Source organism: Tachypleus tridentatus, chromosome 8, assembly GCF_004210375.1.
Source record: "Tachypleus tridentatus isolate NWPU-2018 chromosome 8, ASM421037v1, whole genome shotgun sequence".
Classification (NCBI taxonomy): Eukaryota; Metazoa; Arthropoda; class Merostomata; order Xiphosura; family Limulidae; genus Tachypleus; species Tachypleus tridentatus.
In genome coordinates this window covers 115676525-115695048 of record NC_134832.1, presented here as the reverse complement: position 1 = coordinate 115695048, position 18524 = coordinate 115676525, and the positions used below count along the sequence as shown (strand labels likewise).

Below are 18524 nucleotides of genomic sequence, written 5' to 3'. Positions count from 1 at the left end.
TAATTTAGCAGTGTAAGACTAGAGGGAAGGCAGCTAGTCATCAACCACCCATCGCGAACTCTTGGACTACTCTTTTACCAACGAATAGTGGGATTGACTGTCGATTTATAACGTCCCCATGGCTGAAAGATTGAGCATGTTTGATGTGATGGGATTCGAACTCGCGACCCTCAGATTACAAGTCGAACACCTTAACCCACCTGTCCATGCCGGGCCCAGCTCAACAGTAACTCTTCTTGAACTCAAACAAGATACAACAATAAATATTTTAGTAGAAATTTGTAAAATATATTTCAATTTTGAAATGCATGATTGCTATCACATGCAGTTAAAATTAATGACAAGAGACACGTGTGATTAAAAACAAAACGACTTGAAAGTTCTCTGGAAGTAATAAACAAGCATTTTATTCACTTTTAACCTCTTTTGAATTGCACAGGCAAAAATAATAGGCAAGACACCGAATTTCTGGTTTACAACAAAAATGTGTACATATCTACTTAAATGTATACAAATTATCACATTAGCTCTATATGATAATGGAATAAAACGAAAATGTGATTTATGACATGTGTTATAATTCAAGTTCATATTTTATTAAAATGAAAATTAGGTTTGGCTAGTTATATAAAACGAATAGGAAGCTGTATTAAATACAAAGATCTATATTAATATATGCACATACTTGTATATTCACACATCTCGAGGGAAGTGTTGGAGAAGTTAATGAATGAAGTGTTGTTACATTTAGGAACTTTATTAAACATTTAACAAACGGGTTTGCAACGCATTGATTATAACATTTAACATGAGTAATTAAAAAGAGACAAATGTGAATGTCATGTAGCCGAGGAAAGTAATTTATAACAGTTGTATGTCACAATTAATTAAAAATAATACATACCTCTAGGGGTCGCTCTTGAGATCTGACTTTTATTTAACAATAAATTACCAATTCCATGGTTCTTCATCTCCTTAAACGTTTCTGGAAGTCACAATAAAATCAATGATAATACTCTTAAGCAGAGCTTTATTTTTGTATGGAATATAATAATTACTGTAGTTAAAATTCAAACAAGCATTCAGTTCGTAAACAGCAAGTTGACACTTTCCCTTGAATCGGATACTTAGAGTCTTTAAGTGTGAATCTACATAGTCACAAAAAAGGGTGAGTGTGTGTGTGTATAGCAAAGCCACAAGGGGCTATCTGCTCAGCCCACCGAGGGGAATCGAACCCCTGATTTTAGGGTTGTAAATCCGGAGACATACCGCTGCAAAAAAGGGTGATCTCTGCGTATAAAACGCCACCTATCCAATCAGACAAAATGTGCTTTAATAGATCAACACGAAAACAAAAAATTTAGTAGCAAAAAAATTCACTCATTCGACATTAATTCATCGTATATAAAGGATATTCAAAGAATTATTCAATCAGGTTCAATAGATTCCAACGTTAGAGACAACAACCAAACAGATGAGCCCTATTCTTAAAGTAACAACACTACTTTTTGTGCTCCTTATAAATAGAAAACATCAAAGTGAACTACACGCTACTGTGGAGGCCCTTTCACTGAACAAAACTAAGCAATGAAATCGTCAATTTTACTACATTAAAAAATAAATACATGTAAGTGAAAGCCATTTTTTTAAAACTTACTAACTCATCTAATCCTATGTACAGGGCTCGTTTGACATCAAAGTAATGGATATTTGTAGCTCGTGTAATATTTAGAATAAAAAATCATTTTTATATACTATATACATCATTTTAATATAAATAAATTTTTGCGAACTCAAAACGAAATAAATATGCTTGCAACATATTCTGAAATTCTGTGTAATTTATATTTGGGATATATGAGTACGCTTAGGCTAAATTTACTTATCTTATCAAACAAGCTTTTGTCCTCTTTTAAAACTGGAATAGGTTAAACACTATATTTCTTGAAATGGTGTTGAATCGATACTATATTGTATATATATATATATATTAAACACCTTTTTTTGTTCTTCGTGTGTTAGTTAATTTATATAAAGTATTGTGCAAAAGTGATAGGACAAAGTTAAAAATTACATTTATCGCTACGTTCCAAAGTAAGATACAGGTGAATCAAATTTTGATTAATTTTCACATTTACTACAACATAATTTCAGTTCAGCAAACAGTTAATATTTTGTTTCTCTACCTTTTGCATAAATAACTGCAGATAGTCAGTATTTCAGGCATTGTTGCAACATATTTAGGCAATGTGCTCTTTGGGATTTTACTCCAAATGTCTCTGATACAATCCATCAAGTTTCTTTGGAAGTAATTTCGATGTTCTGCAAAGGTTGGATTAGTGTTGGGGATCATTACCTTCTTGGTAATTGAACGTGTTACCAACAATACGCAAATCACTGGGTTTACCATGACATAACAATAAGTGATGGTACTTACGGTAGTCCATAATTCTATCTGTTTTGCAAATATCTCCTGTCGTCTCAGTAGACCTTTCCCCCAACTATTATACTGCCTTCCCCATGCTTCATGGTAGGTGCTACGCATTGACGTATCTTTTACTTTTTTTCCCCTGGACCCTTTTTCCAATTTCAACACTCCAATTTTTGTACCTTTTAGCAAATTTCAGTCTCTTGTCAATACGTAAAGATCAAGGTAAAGTTTTTTTAATTGCTACACAGCCAAACATTCTATTCTGGTTAAGTCTTCTTCATACTGTACATCTGGACACTTTAACGTTATTTGGTACATGATGGTTTTGCTAATGTTTGATATTAGTAGCAGTATTCCCTCTGTCTCAAAGGCTGCATAAACAAAAATATTTAATTTTATTATCACTGAGTTTAGATGTTCTGCTTCCTTTCCTTTTTTTTTTTTTTTTTTTTAAATTTACACATCTCGGTCTCAAGATCTAGAATGGACTTGACAGGGTTTAGGAAACATTTCAAGTCTGCAGAAATTTGTTGAAGAGTCCAACAACCAGTATCATGTAAAGCTTTTATGCGAACTGACAATTCCCTGTGCTTTTTGGGCCGTGGTATGACAACTAAACTTAATGTATAGTGCTAAACACTGTTTTTATTTAGGTTTATTTGTGGAGTGTCATTAAACTGATTTTCTCTAGCAAATACCTGTAACATATACTAGCTCCTTGCTAGCTTCTATCTATATAGTTAAGACTCTGAAGTAATTTCAGACTCAAAATTTGATCAGTTTGTTCATTCAAGCAGAATACTTATGACATACCATTGGTACAATGATAAGTATTTCCACCCTGGTTCTTTAAATTGTCAACAGGGAAGTGAAGTATTACCAGTGTTGAACTTTATATTCTATAACGGCATGGAAGAATTAACCCCATAAAATGGAAAGAATAACAAAATATTATCTTGCACTTTTGCACAGTACTGTACACACATCATAAATAAAAACAGCTCTTCATTGAAAGTACCATGATAAATAAATATTTTTTTCATAAATCTACAAGTTAAAGGTAGAATTAGTATCATTAAAAAGTTAAAACAGTTTTACAAAAACTTTCGTAACACATGATAAATGCTTAAATGATTCTTTTACCTGGATATTGATGTGAAATTTGGTTAAAGGTTTACCCTTGCAAACGATAAGAAAGTTTTTGTGAGAAAAATATGAAACTAAACATCAATCACGGATCAATCTATCAATTTAAAGTTGTTTTTCAATTCTCCTGTACGTATTCAAACGTACCAATAACATATTTTATTTTATTAGTATTTATATTATTTTTTATATTATCTGCAAACTCTTTATTTGTACGTAATGGGAACCAACACTCATTTTCCCCACGATGACACTTCTTAGTGTTGGGGATTATTATTAGCAAAGGGAGTTAACTCGATAGTTGTACACGGTAATTACGAAGAACGCGTCCCACTTAAATTTGTCATCTGTCATAAACGATACGGTATAAGAAGCTACAATTGCACATGGGTGTTTAAGGTTATCAAACCTTCACATTCTATTGCCATACCGTTACCGTTGGTGAGGTATTCTCTTTATAATGACGCTTGTATTTTAATGACTTCACTTAACTAAGGCTCTAATTATAAGGAAGAAAGCTTACTGAAAAATATATACATTTTCAATTATTCGTTTTATCAGTTAATTATTTGTATGTTGTCGTTGTCACAGACATATTTAAACTTATTTAAATGTTTAAGCTTTACTCACATCGTTGTTTAGTTGTTAAACAATTCATAATTATAGTCAAAACTTAGAAAATACTACAAGTTTCTGAAACCTTGTACTTGCCTCGTTTATCTCGAAGTAAAATTAAAGTACGTGCCCCTTCTCCACATACAGTCTTGTAAAGCGACGCTGACGTCACTTCTGGCAAGCAAGTAATGTACAAAGCCACTGTTGCGTGTAGTAAATCAGAAAGAGGCGTGACCTAAGATAGAAATATAAAAACTTACAAATTCAACAAAACTAAAAAATAAAACATAGATAATTATTTATGACTATGAATAATTTGAAACACATATATAAACATATCGTTTTGTTTTGGTTGTTTGTAAAAAAAATCATAATTGTATAAAGAAGAAAATTATACCCGTCAAATGACGACAGTGATACAATGACTACTTCTCACAAAATAACACTACTGTTTGAAACTGGTGTGTTACCACCGAACCAGGCAACATTTTCGAAATTCGACAAATAGCAACAGATATATAAAACTTATCTGTAAAGTTGTACTTTATTCAAAGCTGCAACTGTTGTTATAACTTACAGTAACTGCATGTTTGTTTGTTTTGTTTTGTTTTTTAATTTCGCGCATAGCTACTCGAGGACTATCTGCGCTAGCCGTCCCTAATTTAGTAGTGTAAGACTAGAGGGAAGGTAGCTAGTCATCACCACCCACCACCAACTCTTGGACTACTCTTTTACCCACGAATAGTGAGATTGACCGCCCACTATAACGCCCCAACGGTTGAAAGGGCGAGCATGTTTGGTGGGACCTGGATTCGAACCCGCGACCCTCGAATTACGAGTCGAACGCCTTAACCCACCTAGCCATGCCGTGCCTGTAACTGCATATAAACTGATCTTTTTTTTTTTTTTACATTATAATATGATGTGTAAAACCAGACCCATTAGCAAACATTTTTAAAATGACGTTACCGCATCATGTCACCTACTAGCAATGACGTCATTATGTCACTTTGTAATTTTACGTTAAACACGTTTTATGGCCTGGTGGTAATGGTGCTCAACTCGCAATTTATGAGTCACGAGTTAAGATCTCCGTCACAGAATATGGTCGTGGGGGCGTTATAATGGAATCAATCCCATTATTTGTTGGTAAAAGTGTAGCACAAGAGTTCACAGTGAATGGTGTTGAGTAACTTTATTTTCCTCTTGTCTATCACTGCAAAAGTAGGGACGAGTAGCGCAGATATTCCTCGAGTATAATAATCAGTCAGAATTATTTCTATATATTCTAGCTATATCAGAGCATGACACATGTTATTAACTAATTATAATGCCACTCTTAGTTCGCTTTTATATAGAAAACGTGTCAGGTGATCGGTCTTCTGATCTGATATGCATATTTTAGAGGCATCTAAAGGTGGAGGAAAGAAAATGTTATCTCAGTTAGCAATATGAACGACAGAGGTACGTGCAGAGATCCAGAATGAATGTACAACAAGTACTCTTGGTGAACATTCTCATGGTATAGAGGGTAACAGTAAGTTGCTTAGAAGCCGATCTAATACAACAAATCGTTGACAATAACTGTGAGTCCCTTTAAGTATCGTCAACAAGATTTTGAGTACTGCGAATAGCATCATAACAGTGGGCCTGAACAGTATTAACTACTGTTATGGTGTGAACTCTTTTTCCAGTCTGGCGAAGCATGATTTATACTTGTATTTCTTAGTATCAATTATTATTAAGCCTATAATATTTTAACATTACACTCTTTATCTAGTCCCTTAGGAATTTTCTAGAATAAGAACAGTGTATGATAGTAGTACTCCAACTACATCATGTTCGCCATATCCATTACCAACGACGCCTTTCTCTCAGTTCAGAGCTCATCATAGTGGCTGAGACACAACAAAAATAATAATGGTCTAAACAATTTTTATACAAGCAATCTGTTACAAGAGCCCCATAGCTACTCCCAGTATATAATAAACCATGTGATACAGAGAAGTAGTATTTGAAACCATCTACGTTGCGGCATGCAGGTGCAGCTGATAGAAACTCCTAATAGATGATAATGGCCCTTCCTTCATTGGCCAAGATGTTTCTGGGTGTGAATCGGATTTAGTACGTAGTCCGCCTCTAGAAGAAGTGTTGATGAGCTGGAAGTAACTGGAGGTAGTGGAGCATATTGTCCCAAAGGCCACTGATTCACTTATTTTAAACAAACGGTATCGAAATACAATTTGCAATAATTTTCGATCATTTATTTGGCCACAGATTTTGTAACAACAGATGCATTTTAGTGATCATGAACTCCATTCGTAAATATTTGCATATTAGATCACGTGGCTGATCACCTTATTTTATAGTTTAATTCTGGAATTCCAACAACATTATTGCCTTCCAATGGCATAGCGGTATGTTTGCGGGCTTAAAATAGCTAAAAACCGGTTTTCCATACCCGTGGCAGGCAGAGCAAAAATAGCCCTTTGTGTTGCTCTGTGCTTAATAAAAACAAGCAACATTATCTACAAATTGTAGTTGTGCCATGTCATAGCTAGAAAACAGAATACTCAAAGTATCCCTACGTTGCTATACTTAGCAAGGAACTTACAACTCCACTTTAAAATAACATTTGTAATAAAAAAAAATCCCTCTTAAGCAAGTGAACATTATATATTTAAAAGTGTAGAATCCTCGTCACACCAAATATATTTGCCCCTTCAGCTATGTGGGCGTTATAATGGTACGGTCAATCCCATTATTGGTTGGTAAAAGAGTAGCGTAAGAGTTGGCGGTAAGTGGTAATAACTAGCTGCTTCTCTCTAGTCTTATACTACTAAATTAGGGACGGCTAACATAGATATCCCTCGTGTAACTTTGCGAGAAATTTAAAAACAAACTATTTACAATACATGCTATTCGCTTACAGTAATACCCTCTAGCAATAAGAATGCCCTTAACAGAAAGATTACAGTAATTAAATTAACTTGCTTGTGAAGCCGAGTGACTTTGAAGTCGCTTCAATGATCTACAGAGTTAAAAGTTACTAATGTGACTAAAGAGCTAAAGAGAGAAAAAATTCTTAAAGTTTTTCTCATCAAACAGTTTTTGAAAGAATAGTCTCATAAGCATATAATTAATTTAAGGTTATCATAACATTCCGGACATCGTTTTCTCCAGTGACCTTCTCAAGTAAGGTAATTATTGACATACAGCCATCCAACATTGCATTAACGCAAATAACAAATGACAACATCGATCAATCGCACCAACTACAGCTCCAATTATAAATTTCCGTTACATTAAAGACGCGTTTGGTTTCTTCGTGTCGTTCATGTAAAGCTGAACGTCTTCACATGATTCACTAATATGTTGGATAAGCTTAATGCTAACAACAGCGAAAAATAAAAGTCGGTAAATTCACACGAATTATCTTAATTGCTGTTGACTTCTATAAGTTTTCCTTCCTTCTCTCTCTATTAAGGTAACGAGTCAGAATGATAGAAATGCAAATAATTTTCTTGTATGTCCAATGCTATGATTTGTGAAATGATAAACGAAGAAATCACGTGGTATGTCTTAATGACTTGGATTGGTTCAATCACTCTAACAGAAAATGTCACGAATTCTTAATCTTACTATTTAAAACCACGATGCATATATTGAAAGACAAAAGCAGTAAAGCTGCAAAAAGATTGGCTCCAAAGTAAGAGACAAACAACTTAGTAGGAAATAAACATGCAGTGTGACTCAGAAGTCACATTCCACCTTAAAAATTCCATTGTTAAAACCTTCCTATATGAATTTTGTAAATCATATCTCTGTTTCACTGACAGGCACTCCATCTTTTGTTATAGTAATCGATGTTACCAATCTAGCTAGTTGTATAATTGTGCCTTGTTATAAACGAGCACATCTCAAGTAGCTGTAGTGACAGGACTTTTCATTTTGGATCGAAACTTTTGTATATCCCTGCGCGAGCTTACAGGTTTTAATACCCGTAACAAAAACAGAACAAAGAAACAATTAACCATTTAGACGATAGGTATAGTTCCAATCTCCAAATAATTTTATAAAAACTTCAGATAAAATATCAATATGCGATAAAGATTTGATTTACGTACACAATTTAAAATTAATGATGAAACGTTTCTCTACATTTTCGTAATATATATATATATCTCCATCCAACTTTATACTTCTATTCTTCTAATTTTGTATTTTAAGCAAGCTAGCTGTTACTGTTTCAGTCAAAAAATAAAGTGTCTATTTCATACACCTTAAGTATGTTAAAAGTATACTTGTGAAGGATTTACCGTCATATGTTTATTTTAACATCGATAATTGTTTAACTTTAATTTATATTTAGAAAATGTACATAACGTTCGGGACCGCATGTTTAGGTCGTTTAGGACATCAGAAGGTTGGCTTGTTTTTGAATTTCTCGCAAAACTACACGAGGACTATTTGCGCTAGCCGTCCTTAATTTAGCAGTGTAAGATTACAGGGAAGGCCGCTAGTCGTCACCATCCACAGCCAACTGCTGGGCTACTCTTTTACCAACAAATAGTGAGACTGACCGTAATTTTATAACATTCCCAAGGCTTAAAGGTAGAGGATGTTTGGAATGACGGAAATTCGAACCCACGATCCCCAGATTCTGATAGGGTCAAGCACATTTTTCGATCTCTTCTTTCCTCCTGAATCAATGATTTAAGAACTGTCAAGTGCTACTAATAGTATTCTAACTTAAAGCACTGATTGAACTTATTCGATTTTTCAGGGCCGATATACATAACTTATACTGATAAATGTGTATTGCAAAATTCCTGCCTATCTACCTGTATAAATTTGTCGAGTGCAAAAATGAAGAATAAACGTGTGTACGTAAACACTGGTGTATAGTCTATATTGTTGTGCTGGTTCAACTTTCTAGAAACTTTCCCCGCGCCTATAAATGCAACTAACGCACCGCGCCAAGAGACATTATATATTACTGGTTTGCTGTAGTTGATATACTATAAACTTCGAAAGTTATAACTGAGATTAGAGCTGATTAATCAGGAACTTCAGATATTTGAGAAGAAACATTTATAAATTTCGGATGTTACAAATCATTTAACATCAGCGCATTCACGTCAGACATTAGTATTTTAAAGAAAACATTATAAAATTTCAGCGATGGATAATTCGACGTGTAGCCGGCGTACAACGCAGAACTATCTAGTTCCTTTAAGTGTAGGCCGGGCATGACCAGATGGTTAAGGCACTCGACTCGTAATTCGATAGTCGCGGGTTCGAATCCTCGTCGCACCAAACATGCTCGCCCTTTCAGCCGTGGGGGCGTTATAATGTAACGGTTAATCCCACTATTCATTGGTAAAAGAGTAGCTCACGAGTCGGCGGCAGGTGGAGATAACTAGCTGCCTTTCCTCTAGCCTCACACTGTTCAATTAGGGACGGCTAGCGCAGATAGCCCTCGTGTAGCTTTGCGCGAAATTCAAAACAAACCAAACTATTTGCTGAATCCACCAAGGGGAATTGATCTCCTGAATCGTTGTAAATGCGTAGACTTACCGCTTTACCAGCGGGGAACAATTAGGGACGACTAGTGCAGATAACCCTCGTATAGCTTTGCGCAAAATTCAGAAAAACAAAGAAACCAAGAAACGCTTCGACGTAAAATAATTTAGAAGAATACTGCCAGAAATGTAGCATAAAAATAAATATTCCGAGAAACCAAGTAATACTATTCACCAGATTAAATAAACTAAAAAAAGATCTACCAAAGTTATATATGAACGGATCACTTTTACAAACTGCTACCTCGGCTAAATATTTAGAAATAACTTAGGATACCAAATTAGCTTGGATACAGCATACTAACAATATCCTGACTAGAATCTGGAAAAGAGAAAATTATGCAAGAAGCCTATCGGATAAAAATCAAGGAACATCACCTGATAATATAGTAAAAATCTACAAAACATACATTAGACCTATTATAGAATACGCATGTCCAGCCTGAATACATATAACATAAGAACAATTACACAAACTACAAAAAATACAAAATTCAATCATAACCTCAGCTTATAAAGTACCACGCAGTACTTCATCCACATTTATGCACAAGTTTACAAACTCTTAGATAGACTCTTGCATAATGCACAAAATTATTTCAATAAAAATTGGCATAAAAATGATTTATTATGTGATCTGGACAGATACTACGTACCTGATGAACAAAGTACCTCTCTCCTACGAATATATATTTGATATAAAAATCAAGTTGGCCACCATGCACTAGATGTCCAGAATTAGTGTAATGTTCATTGTTTTTTTAAATATGTATATAAATTTTAAAAACAATAATAATGAAAAAATAAAAGAAGAAAATAAACAAAATTAAAAAGGCAACTCTAGACTTTTGTTTGTTTTGGAATTTCGCACAAAGATACACCAGCGCTATCTGTGCTAGCCGTCCCTAATTTAGCAGTGTAAGACTAGAGGGAAGGCAGTTAGTGATCACCACCCACCGCCAACTCTTTGGCTAATCTTTTACCAACGAATAGTGGGATTGACCGTCACAGTATACGTCTCCACGGCTGGGAGGGTGAGCATGTTTAGCGCGACGCGGGCTCGAACCCGCGACTCTCGGATTACGAGTCGCACGCTTTACGCGTTTGGCTATACCAAGCCTACAACTCTGGACAATATATGGACATTACCCTGAAAAGGGCCGGAGTACTGTAGGTTACTCTGGCCCTAAAGCACTGCAACTACAACATAGTAGTAGCTGAAATGAAAGCTAGGGATGGAGGAAGATGTTTTGTGCATCTGACCCTCCTGGGTATCTAAAATCCAACATACCCAAATACCCACAAAGAAAAAATGAAGCCCCAACGTATAAATGACTGCTATAAAATAAAACACAAATAAACACACGACGTATAATTAAGATTTTTATATTACATATATGTGTATATGAGTCTCTGTATAGTTAAGTTTCCGAATATTTCGAGTTTTAAGTTACGTTAAACAACATAAGATCAGTTACGTTACACAATATCGTTATTTGTTATTTACCAGTTGTGTGTTGTTTTTCTATTTTTCAGGATTTAAATAACTTGCATTGAAAAAGTGGGTAATTAGCTCCAAAGAAGTTTTATTTCATTTAAACATATTCTCTGTTTCTCAACAGCTGATAATTACAACCTGCATAAATATAACATAAATTGGGTTTCCATTTAATGAAACGTTGTCTTCCCACAATAGATGAAGAAATTGATCCTACAGATAAAATTAGTATTTAACAATAAGTGATTAGTGATCCGACAAACCCATTTCGTTCTTACAGTTACTAATCAAGCAGAGATACAGTTTTCCAAACTGCGTTATATTCTTCATTAGTATATATATATATATATATACCACACGTTAGGGACAGACTACGGATCATTTGATCACACTTTTAAAATATTTCTAAAAATAATTTTTCGATAAAGTCGAAGCTCAAGATTTAATCTCTCTCTCCAAACACCTGCTCGGAAAACGTTTATCGTTATCTTAGTGCAAAGTAAGAAAGTCTGAGGCATCACTATTAAAGGTTTAGTGGAGAAAGTACATGGTATTTTATTGAAAGAATGAACTTTATAAGCCGTTGATGAAGTTGGAGTTTCACAAAGTGTTATTTTTCTAAGGGGTTTACTCGTGTTTCAGTGAAGCGCAGGTAATGTGGGGCGTGTAAATTTACCCAAATTATAGCAATGAAAAATATATGTGTAACTAAAATATCAACGAAGGTGTATGTGCTTATATCAACTGTAAACCTCTCACAGATCCACAGCCTGACATCATACTCAATAAGAGTTTTCATCTACTGCTAAAGTAGATAGTCATTACATTAAACGCCTGTCACTAAAATACACAGATAGTCATTACATCAAAAACCTGTCACTTAAATATACAGATAGTCATTACATAAAAAAATCTGTCTTTAAAATATACAGATAGTCATTACATTAAACGCCTGTCACGAAAATATACAGTCATTACGTTAAACGCCTGTCACTAAAATACATTGATAATCATTACATTAAACGCCTGTCACTAAAATACACAGCCATTACACTAAATGTCTGTCGCTGAAATACAGAGATAGTTGTTACATTAAAAATATGCATTTCACAGATAGTCATTACGCTAAAAACATGTAACTAAATACGCACATAGCTGTTACACTAATCATCTGCTACCAAAGTACACAGTTTCCTGTTACGCAAAACAACTGTGACTATAATTAGTGGATATTCTAAGTATTTGCTTGCACATTCACAATTGTGTTTAGGACTATTTATTCATTTACATGCGTCCTGTTTCTTAATAAATAAAGGATATATATATACACATTCTCATTGTGCATATTGTAGTGAGTTATCTTTTCTATAACAACTGTCGTGGAACGTTAAAATCCTTAATATTTATTTGAAACGACTAAAAAGGTTGAAGAAAGGACGTCACTTTTAATTTTTGAAAATAAACATTTAACAACTCGGGATAAGAATAGTGTCTGTTTAAACAGGATCTGTGTACAAATTTGGGTGTCAGAAGGCATTAAGATTAAACAGAAACACGTTTCTCTTACTGTTCTGTTTATGAGAACATCTTCAAACTAATAAGATTTAGAAACGGCTCGAATCGTTAACGAAGAAGGCTTTATTTAACGTAACAAATGTACAAAATCTCGATGATTATGAAAGTTTTTTTGAAACGTTGTATATTCGTTACTGTAAATAAAGTTTTCTTCGTTGTCCATTCAGGCTGTTTCTAAAACATGTTATTTCTTTATTTGTGTTGTTGCACAAAGGCTTAAGGAAATTTATCACTTTGGAACATTTCACCGTGTACCATAAGGTCTGCCTGCTTGATTGGCTTACGTCATTACTACATCAATACTTTACGCCGTCAAGCAGGCCACGGTGTTTCGTGACCTGACTCGCAATTTTTCCCCGAGTTCGAATTACGTCATCAAACACGCTCGTCCTTTCAGCCGTGAAGGTTTTATAATGTTACGGTTAGTTCTAACATTTGTTGGTAAAAGAATAAACTAAGAGTTAATGTATCACTTCAATGATATGGATGGCAATCGCAAATAGCTCTCGTTTAACTTTGAGTGAAATTAAGAAAATAAACACACACAGTTTCGTGAAAGCAATTGTGAAAATAATCCGAACGAAAACTTAAATTTTAGGCGCTATAAATACTGATTACAAAAACTAGCATTATTTGAAAGCCTACTTTAAACAACGAGAAATAAACAGGAGATAGAAACTTTGGTGCCTTTATTCAGTATTCTAAACAGAAGGTCCGTATACAATGAAATCACGTTTTGGTTCCACGAAAATCAACACCAATTACAACTATAAAAAACGCTTGATACATATAATATTGCTGATACTTATAATATTACTAGTACATATAGTACTACTGATGCATATAATATTACTAGTACATATAGTACTGCTGATACATATAATACTACTGATACATATAATACTAATTTTAAATACTAACGTTCCACAGCTAATGAAGTGCCGTTTCTAGGAATTCTTTACTTGAGAGAAGACATTAGAGGCAAAGAGTTAGTTTGGGAGGCAAAAAAAATAAACTTTCATCATAGTAGGCACGACAAGTTGAATCATTTTAAAATAGTTTAAAATCATACAGCAGATTAAGGGCAGATTTCTTCAATGACAATCTTTCTCTAACCTGGTGGACACTTCCTTGAGCTGGAGTGATCGGAACGACACTCGTTTTCATCAGGCCTACATACTCAACGTGAGACAAATACGTACAAAGGGTTAATTTTACGGAACACATTCTGTTCAAGTGATATAACGAATTTACTGTTTCATATCTATTTTAATACTGATGTCTGTTTCACTTAAATATGTATTTATAAATGTATGTAACTTACACTGTTAAATATGCATTCCGAAATTCTTGCCTATTCACTAAATTTATTGAAGATTTTCGTGTATAAGGATCAACAATGTACTGTGTGTGCGTATGTAAGTACCAGTGATTGCCAGTATTGTTGTTGTAGCTGAAACTTCAAGAATCTCGCCAAATGATTATAACAGATAGCTATCGCAACACGCGGAGGGACATTATATGTTGTTGGTTTGCTATACTTGGTGTACTATAAACCTCGGAAGTTATAATCAGGAAACTACAGACATTTGAGCAGGAACTTTTATAGATTTCGAACAATACAAACTGTTTAACTTCAGCGGGTTAACTTCGGATGTTAGTATTTTACGAAAACATGATAAATACGCACTAAAGTGTTGATTTTACAGAAGATATTCTGTTTCCATTATACTTGTTGGAAAATAAACAGCAGAATATTAAGAAAGAAATGCTCAGATCACAAGGCGACAGCGGGACCCACACCTATAAGAAATCGTGTTTCAATTTTGTTATGATAATATAATTGTGTAAGCAAATATATTTATAGCATACATAATGTTGTATTATTGTTATTTTGTTGGCCTGTTATTTTAAATAATTTGATGAGAAAATCTTATTTTATTTCCTCCTCTAATGTTTCCGCAAGCTTGAACACATCTACGATGACATAAAGTGTTTTTTTTTGTTTTTTTATTTCGCGTAAAGCTACACGAGAGCTATCTGCGCCAGTTGTTTTTAATTTAGCAATGAAAGTTTGTTTGTTTGTTTTTGTATTTCGCACAAAGCTACTTGAGGGTCATCTGTGCTAGCCATCCCTAATTTAGCAGTGTAAGACTAGATGGTAGGCAGCTAGTCATCACCACCCACCGCCAACTCTTGGGCTACTCTTTTACCAACGAATAGTGGGATTGACCGTCACATTATAACGCCCCCTCGGCGGAAAGGGCGAGCATGTTTTAGCGCGACGGGGATGCGAACCCGCGACCCTCAAATTACGAGTCGCACGCCTAAACACGCTTGGCCATTACGGACCAGCAATTAAAGACTAGATAGAAGTCAGTTAGTCATCACCACTCTTCAGCAAATCTTGGGCTATTCTTTTACCAACGAATAGTGGAATTGACGGTCACATGATAACGCCCCCACGACTGAAGTGGCGAGCACGTTTGGTGTGACGGAGATTAGAACTCGCGACTTTCAGATTACGAATCGAGTGCCTTAACCGTTTGCTCATGCTTGGCCTAACGTAAATTGTTGTACTTGCTATACATTGTGTTAAATATATTAGGACGGTTGTGTACGTTTTGGTATAGACCAATAATATCTCTGACTTTAAATCCCCAATCCAGCCTTGTTCAACTGTTTTAGGGTCATTATGAATTTAATGTGATTTTCTTGCTTCACTAAGATATCGGTTTTGTGGGTAATACCACTCTATCCTTCTTTCTGTTTATAAATATATAAAAAGTTAATGTATTTTACCATTATATCGTTCACTTACTGTAAACAGTTGGCTGACGTGCTTTACTTTTTCTTCTCCCATGTATCAAAAAACATTGCAAATAATTCTCAAGAAGGAATAATTTATATCGTGTTGTTAATTTAGTCTCGTAGCACTGCTAATCCAAAATAAACATTGGACAAATTACATTGTATCGAGTAATTTTTTTAGCCATTAATGAACATTGTTTGTTTGTTTTTTAATTTCGCGCAAAGCTTCACGAGGGCTATCTGCGCTAGCCGTCACTAATTTAGCAGTGTAAGACTAGAGCTCCCTCTAGTCATCACTACTCACTACTAACTCTTGGGCTACTTTTTACCAATGAATAGTGGGATTGACCGTCACATTATAAAGCCCCTACGGCTGAAAGGGCGAGTATATTTGGTGTGACGGGGATTCGAACCTGCAACTCTTGGATTACGAGTCGAGCGCCTTAACCACCTGGCCATGCCAGGGCCTTAAAGAACATTATCATTTTAATTTAGAGTGGCACAAATATGTTTTCTAGTTTCGTTTTGGAAAAATATTGCGTCTAACACTTTTTTGTTATTAATAACCATGTTTCTCCCCAAGTAGCATAACGGTGTGTCTCCGGACTAACAATGCCTGAAACAGAGTTTTGATACCCTTGGTGGGCAGAGCACAAATAGTCCATTGTGTAGCTTTGTGCTTAACTTCAGACAAACTAACAAGCATACAGCCCAATATAACTCACACATGGATGTAGAAAAGAAAGAAAAAAAGTTTAAGTGGTAAATAAAGTATGATAGTATCTCGGCCAGGTGTTCAAAAAGAGTTTCGCCCTTTCAGCCGAAGGGGCGTTATAATGTTACAGTAAATCCCACTATTCTTTGGTAAAAAAGTGTAGCCCAAGAATTGGCGGTGGGTGATGATGACTAACTGCCTTCCCTCTAGTCTTACACTGCTAAATTAGGGGCGACTAGTGCAGATAGCCCTAGTGTAGCTTTGCGCGAAATTCAAACCAAACCAATCAAAAAAGTGTTTATCCGTTGAAGTTGTAAAACAGTAATGAAGACAAATGTAGAAATATTTTGTGAAAACGCTAGTTTGGTCATTTTTCAGAAGTCGGAACTGGTTTCTAGAAGATGCATTATACAACTCAGATATGAATAACAAAGATCTGTTTCAGTTTGTTATTAGACGCTGGGATTATTTAGTTTTTGATCGAAAATATACGTATATCTAAATATAGTTAAAGTAATTCACTATGGCAGGTTTCAACTAAAAAGTGAATATAACTATGAATATGATGAATGTTTACACATTACATACCTGATCTTCATCTAGTCTGCTGTTAGTTGTATATTTTTTCCATTCGCTCATAACATTCGAATTTCGAGAGTTTTTCTCTTCTCTAAGGAGTTTGATAAACTCAACAGACACTGGAAGAGCCGTTACAAAGTTTCCTTTCCTATTTTTAAAGCGCACTTGGTCTAATATCGATAGAGAGAGCATAGTTTGTCTTTTATTTAAATAAAAATCACCTGATCCGTGTAAAGCGTTTTACACTTTCGACCTCTGAATTTCACAGTGGCTATCTATCCTCTTGCTGAACGCTTTGATCACGAGGATGTCAATTGCTTTGTTTAACAGCGCTATCTAGTGTTAAATGATTACAACAATTTTCCTTATTTTACGGCAAACTGTGCTTTAGTTTTGTTTTGGTTCACTCTCGATTTTTTTTTTTTTGAATATTAGAGCAGGATATTATTATTATCTGAATAAAATATAGTTGATTAAAATGAGTAACTACAAAGGGAATAAATAAACAAAATTCATTTGAGCAGTAAGAAATAATAATAAGAGATAAAAAAGACAAGAATCGTTTAGCAGGATTCATGACATGTAAATGATACATTAGTTTTAAAACCCCTATGACTCTACCTTGCGAAAGAATAATAATTTTATTTCAAAAGCTCCAGTATCTGAGTCTAAAGCTTGCAGAAATAAAATCGTTTTTATGTGGAGGGCTATTCTAGTTTTCTTGACTTAAAAAATACTAGTCTGATTATACGTATCACAGTATCAGTTATTTTCATCTTTACTAGATTTCCTTATGACCGTTCTCAACACGAATATTTTTTTAAAATGAATTTACTACAAACAAGTGATTCCTTTTCGTTTAGTCAAGGCCGTGTAAAACTGTGGGGCCGGAGTGTGAGGCTGAATTTCGTTGGTTTCGTTACCGTTATATAAAATTGCACTCCACAGGTTGGTCTTAGTTGGTGCGTTATTAGAGTGACTGTCAAATTCCACTATTCGCTGTGTCAAGAGTAACCCAAGAGCTAATGGCGGGTGGTGATAACAAACTAATTGCTTTTTCTCTCTAGTTTATCGTTTCGAAATGAGGGACAACTAACTTTGAGCAAAATCAAACAAACTAAATCGTTTAGTCACTACATTTATTACAACATGTTATTGGCGAAAACTTGTCAAAAACAGATGTTAAAAGGAGAACTATCGTTTTTTATGAATTAAACAGTTTCTTAGTTCTTTATTAAAATTTTACTTAAGGGAACCATGGAAATTATACAAATTATAACTTTGAAAATGTCTCAAGTTTCATTTCAGTCTAGTGTTGTAGAGACTATCGGTGCTATACCACTCATAGAAAATGCTCTTGGTTTTCCTCTCAACAGTGTAAAACAATTGTAACTTTATAAAAAATACAAGTTTTTCAAAAAGAATGACCGTGTTCCTTAATACAACAGTATATCAAACACATATATTCCTCGCAAGCTGAACCGCGTAGAACCTGACTAGATGATTACAGCTCACTGTCAGGAGTTTCCCTGCAGTGTTCGAGAATAGGTTACGTTTCAGGATTACCAT

The 18524-nt window shown here is 34.6% G+C and overlaps 1 protein-coding gene across 1 annotated transcript in view; it reads right to left on the bottom strand.

The window, feature by feature from the left end:
• Positions 1 to 17224, bottom strand: part of LOC143223988 (uncharacterized) — a 73261-nt gene extending 56037 nt beyond the window's left edge. The window contains exons 1-3 of the mRNA XM_076452454.1: positions 16965 to 17224; positions 4289 to 4427; positions 905 to 985 (exon numbers count right to left, since the gene is read on the bottom strand). Of these exons, the coding sequence (XP_076308569.1) occupies positions 905 to 985; positions 4289 to 4427; positions 16965 to 17147 (403 nt within the window). The 5' untranslated portion in view covers positions 17148 to 17224. The remainder of the gene's footprint in view (positions 1 to 904; positions 986 to 4288; positions 4428 to 16964) is intronic.
• Between the last annotated feature and the right edge of the window lie 1300 nt (positions 17225 to 18524).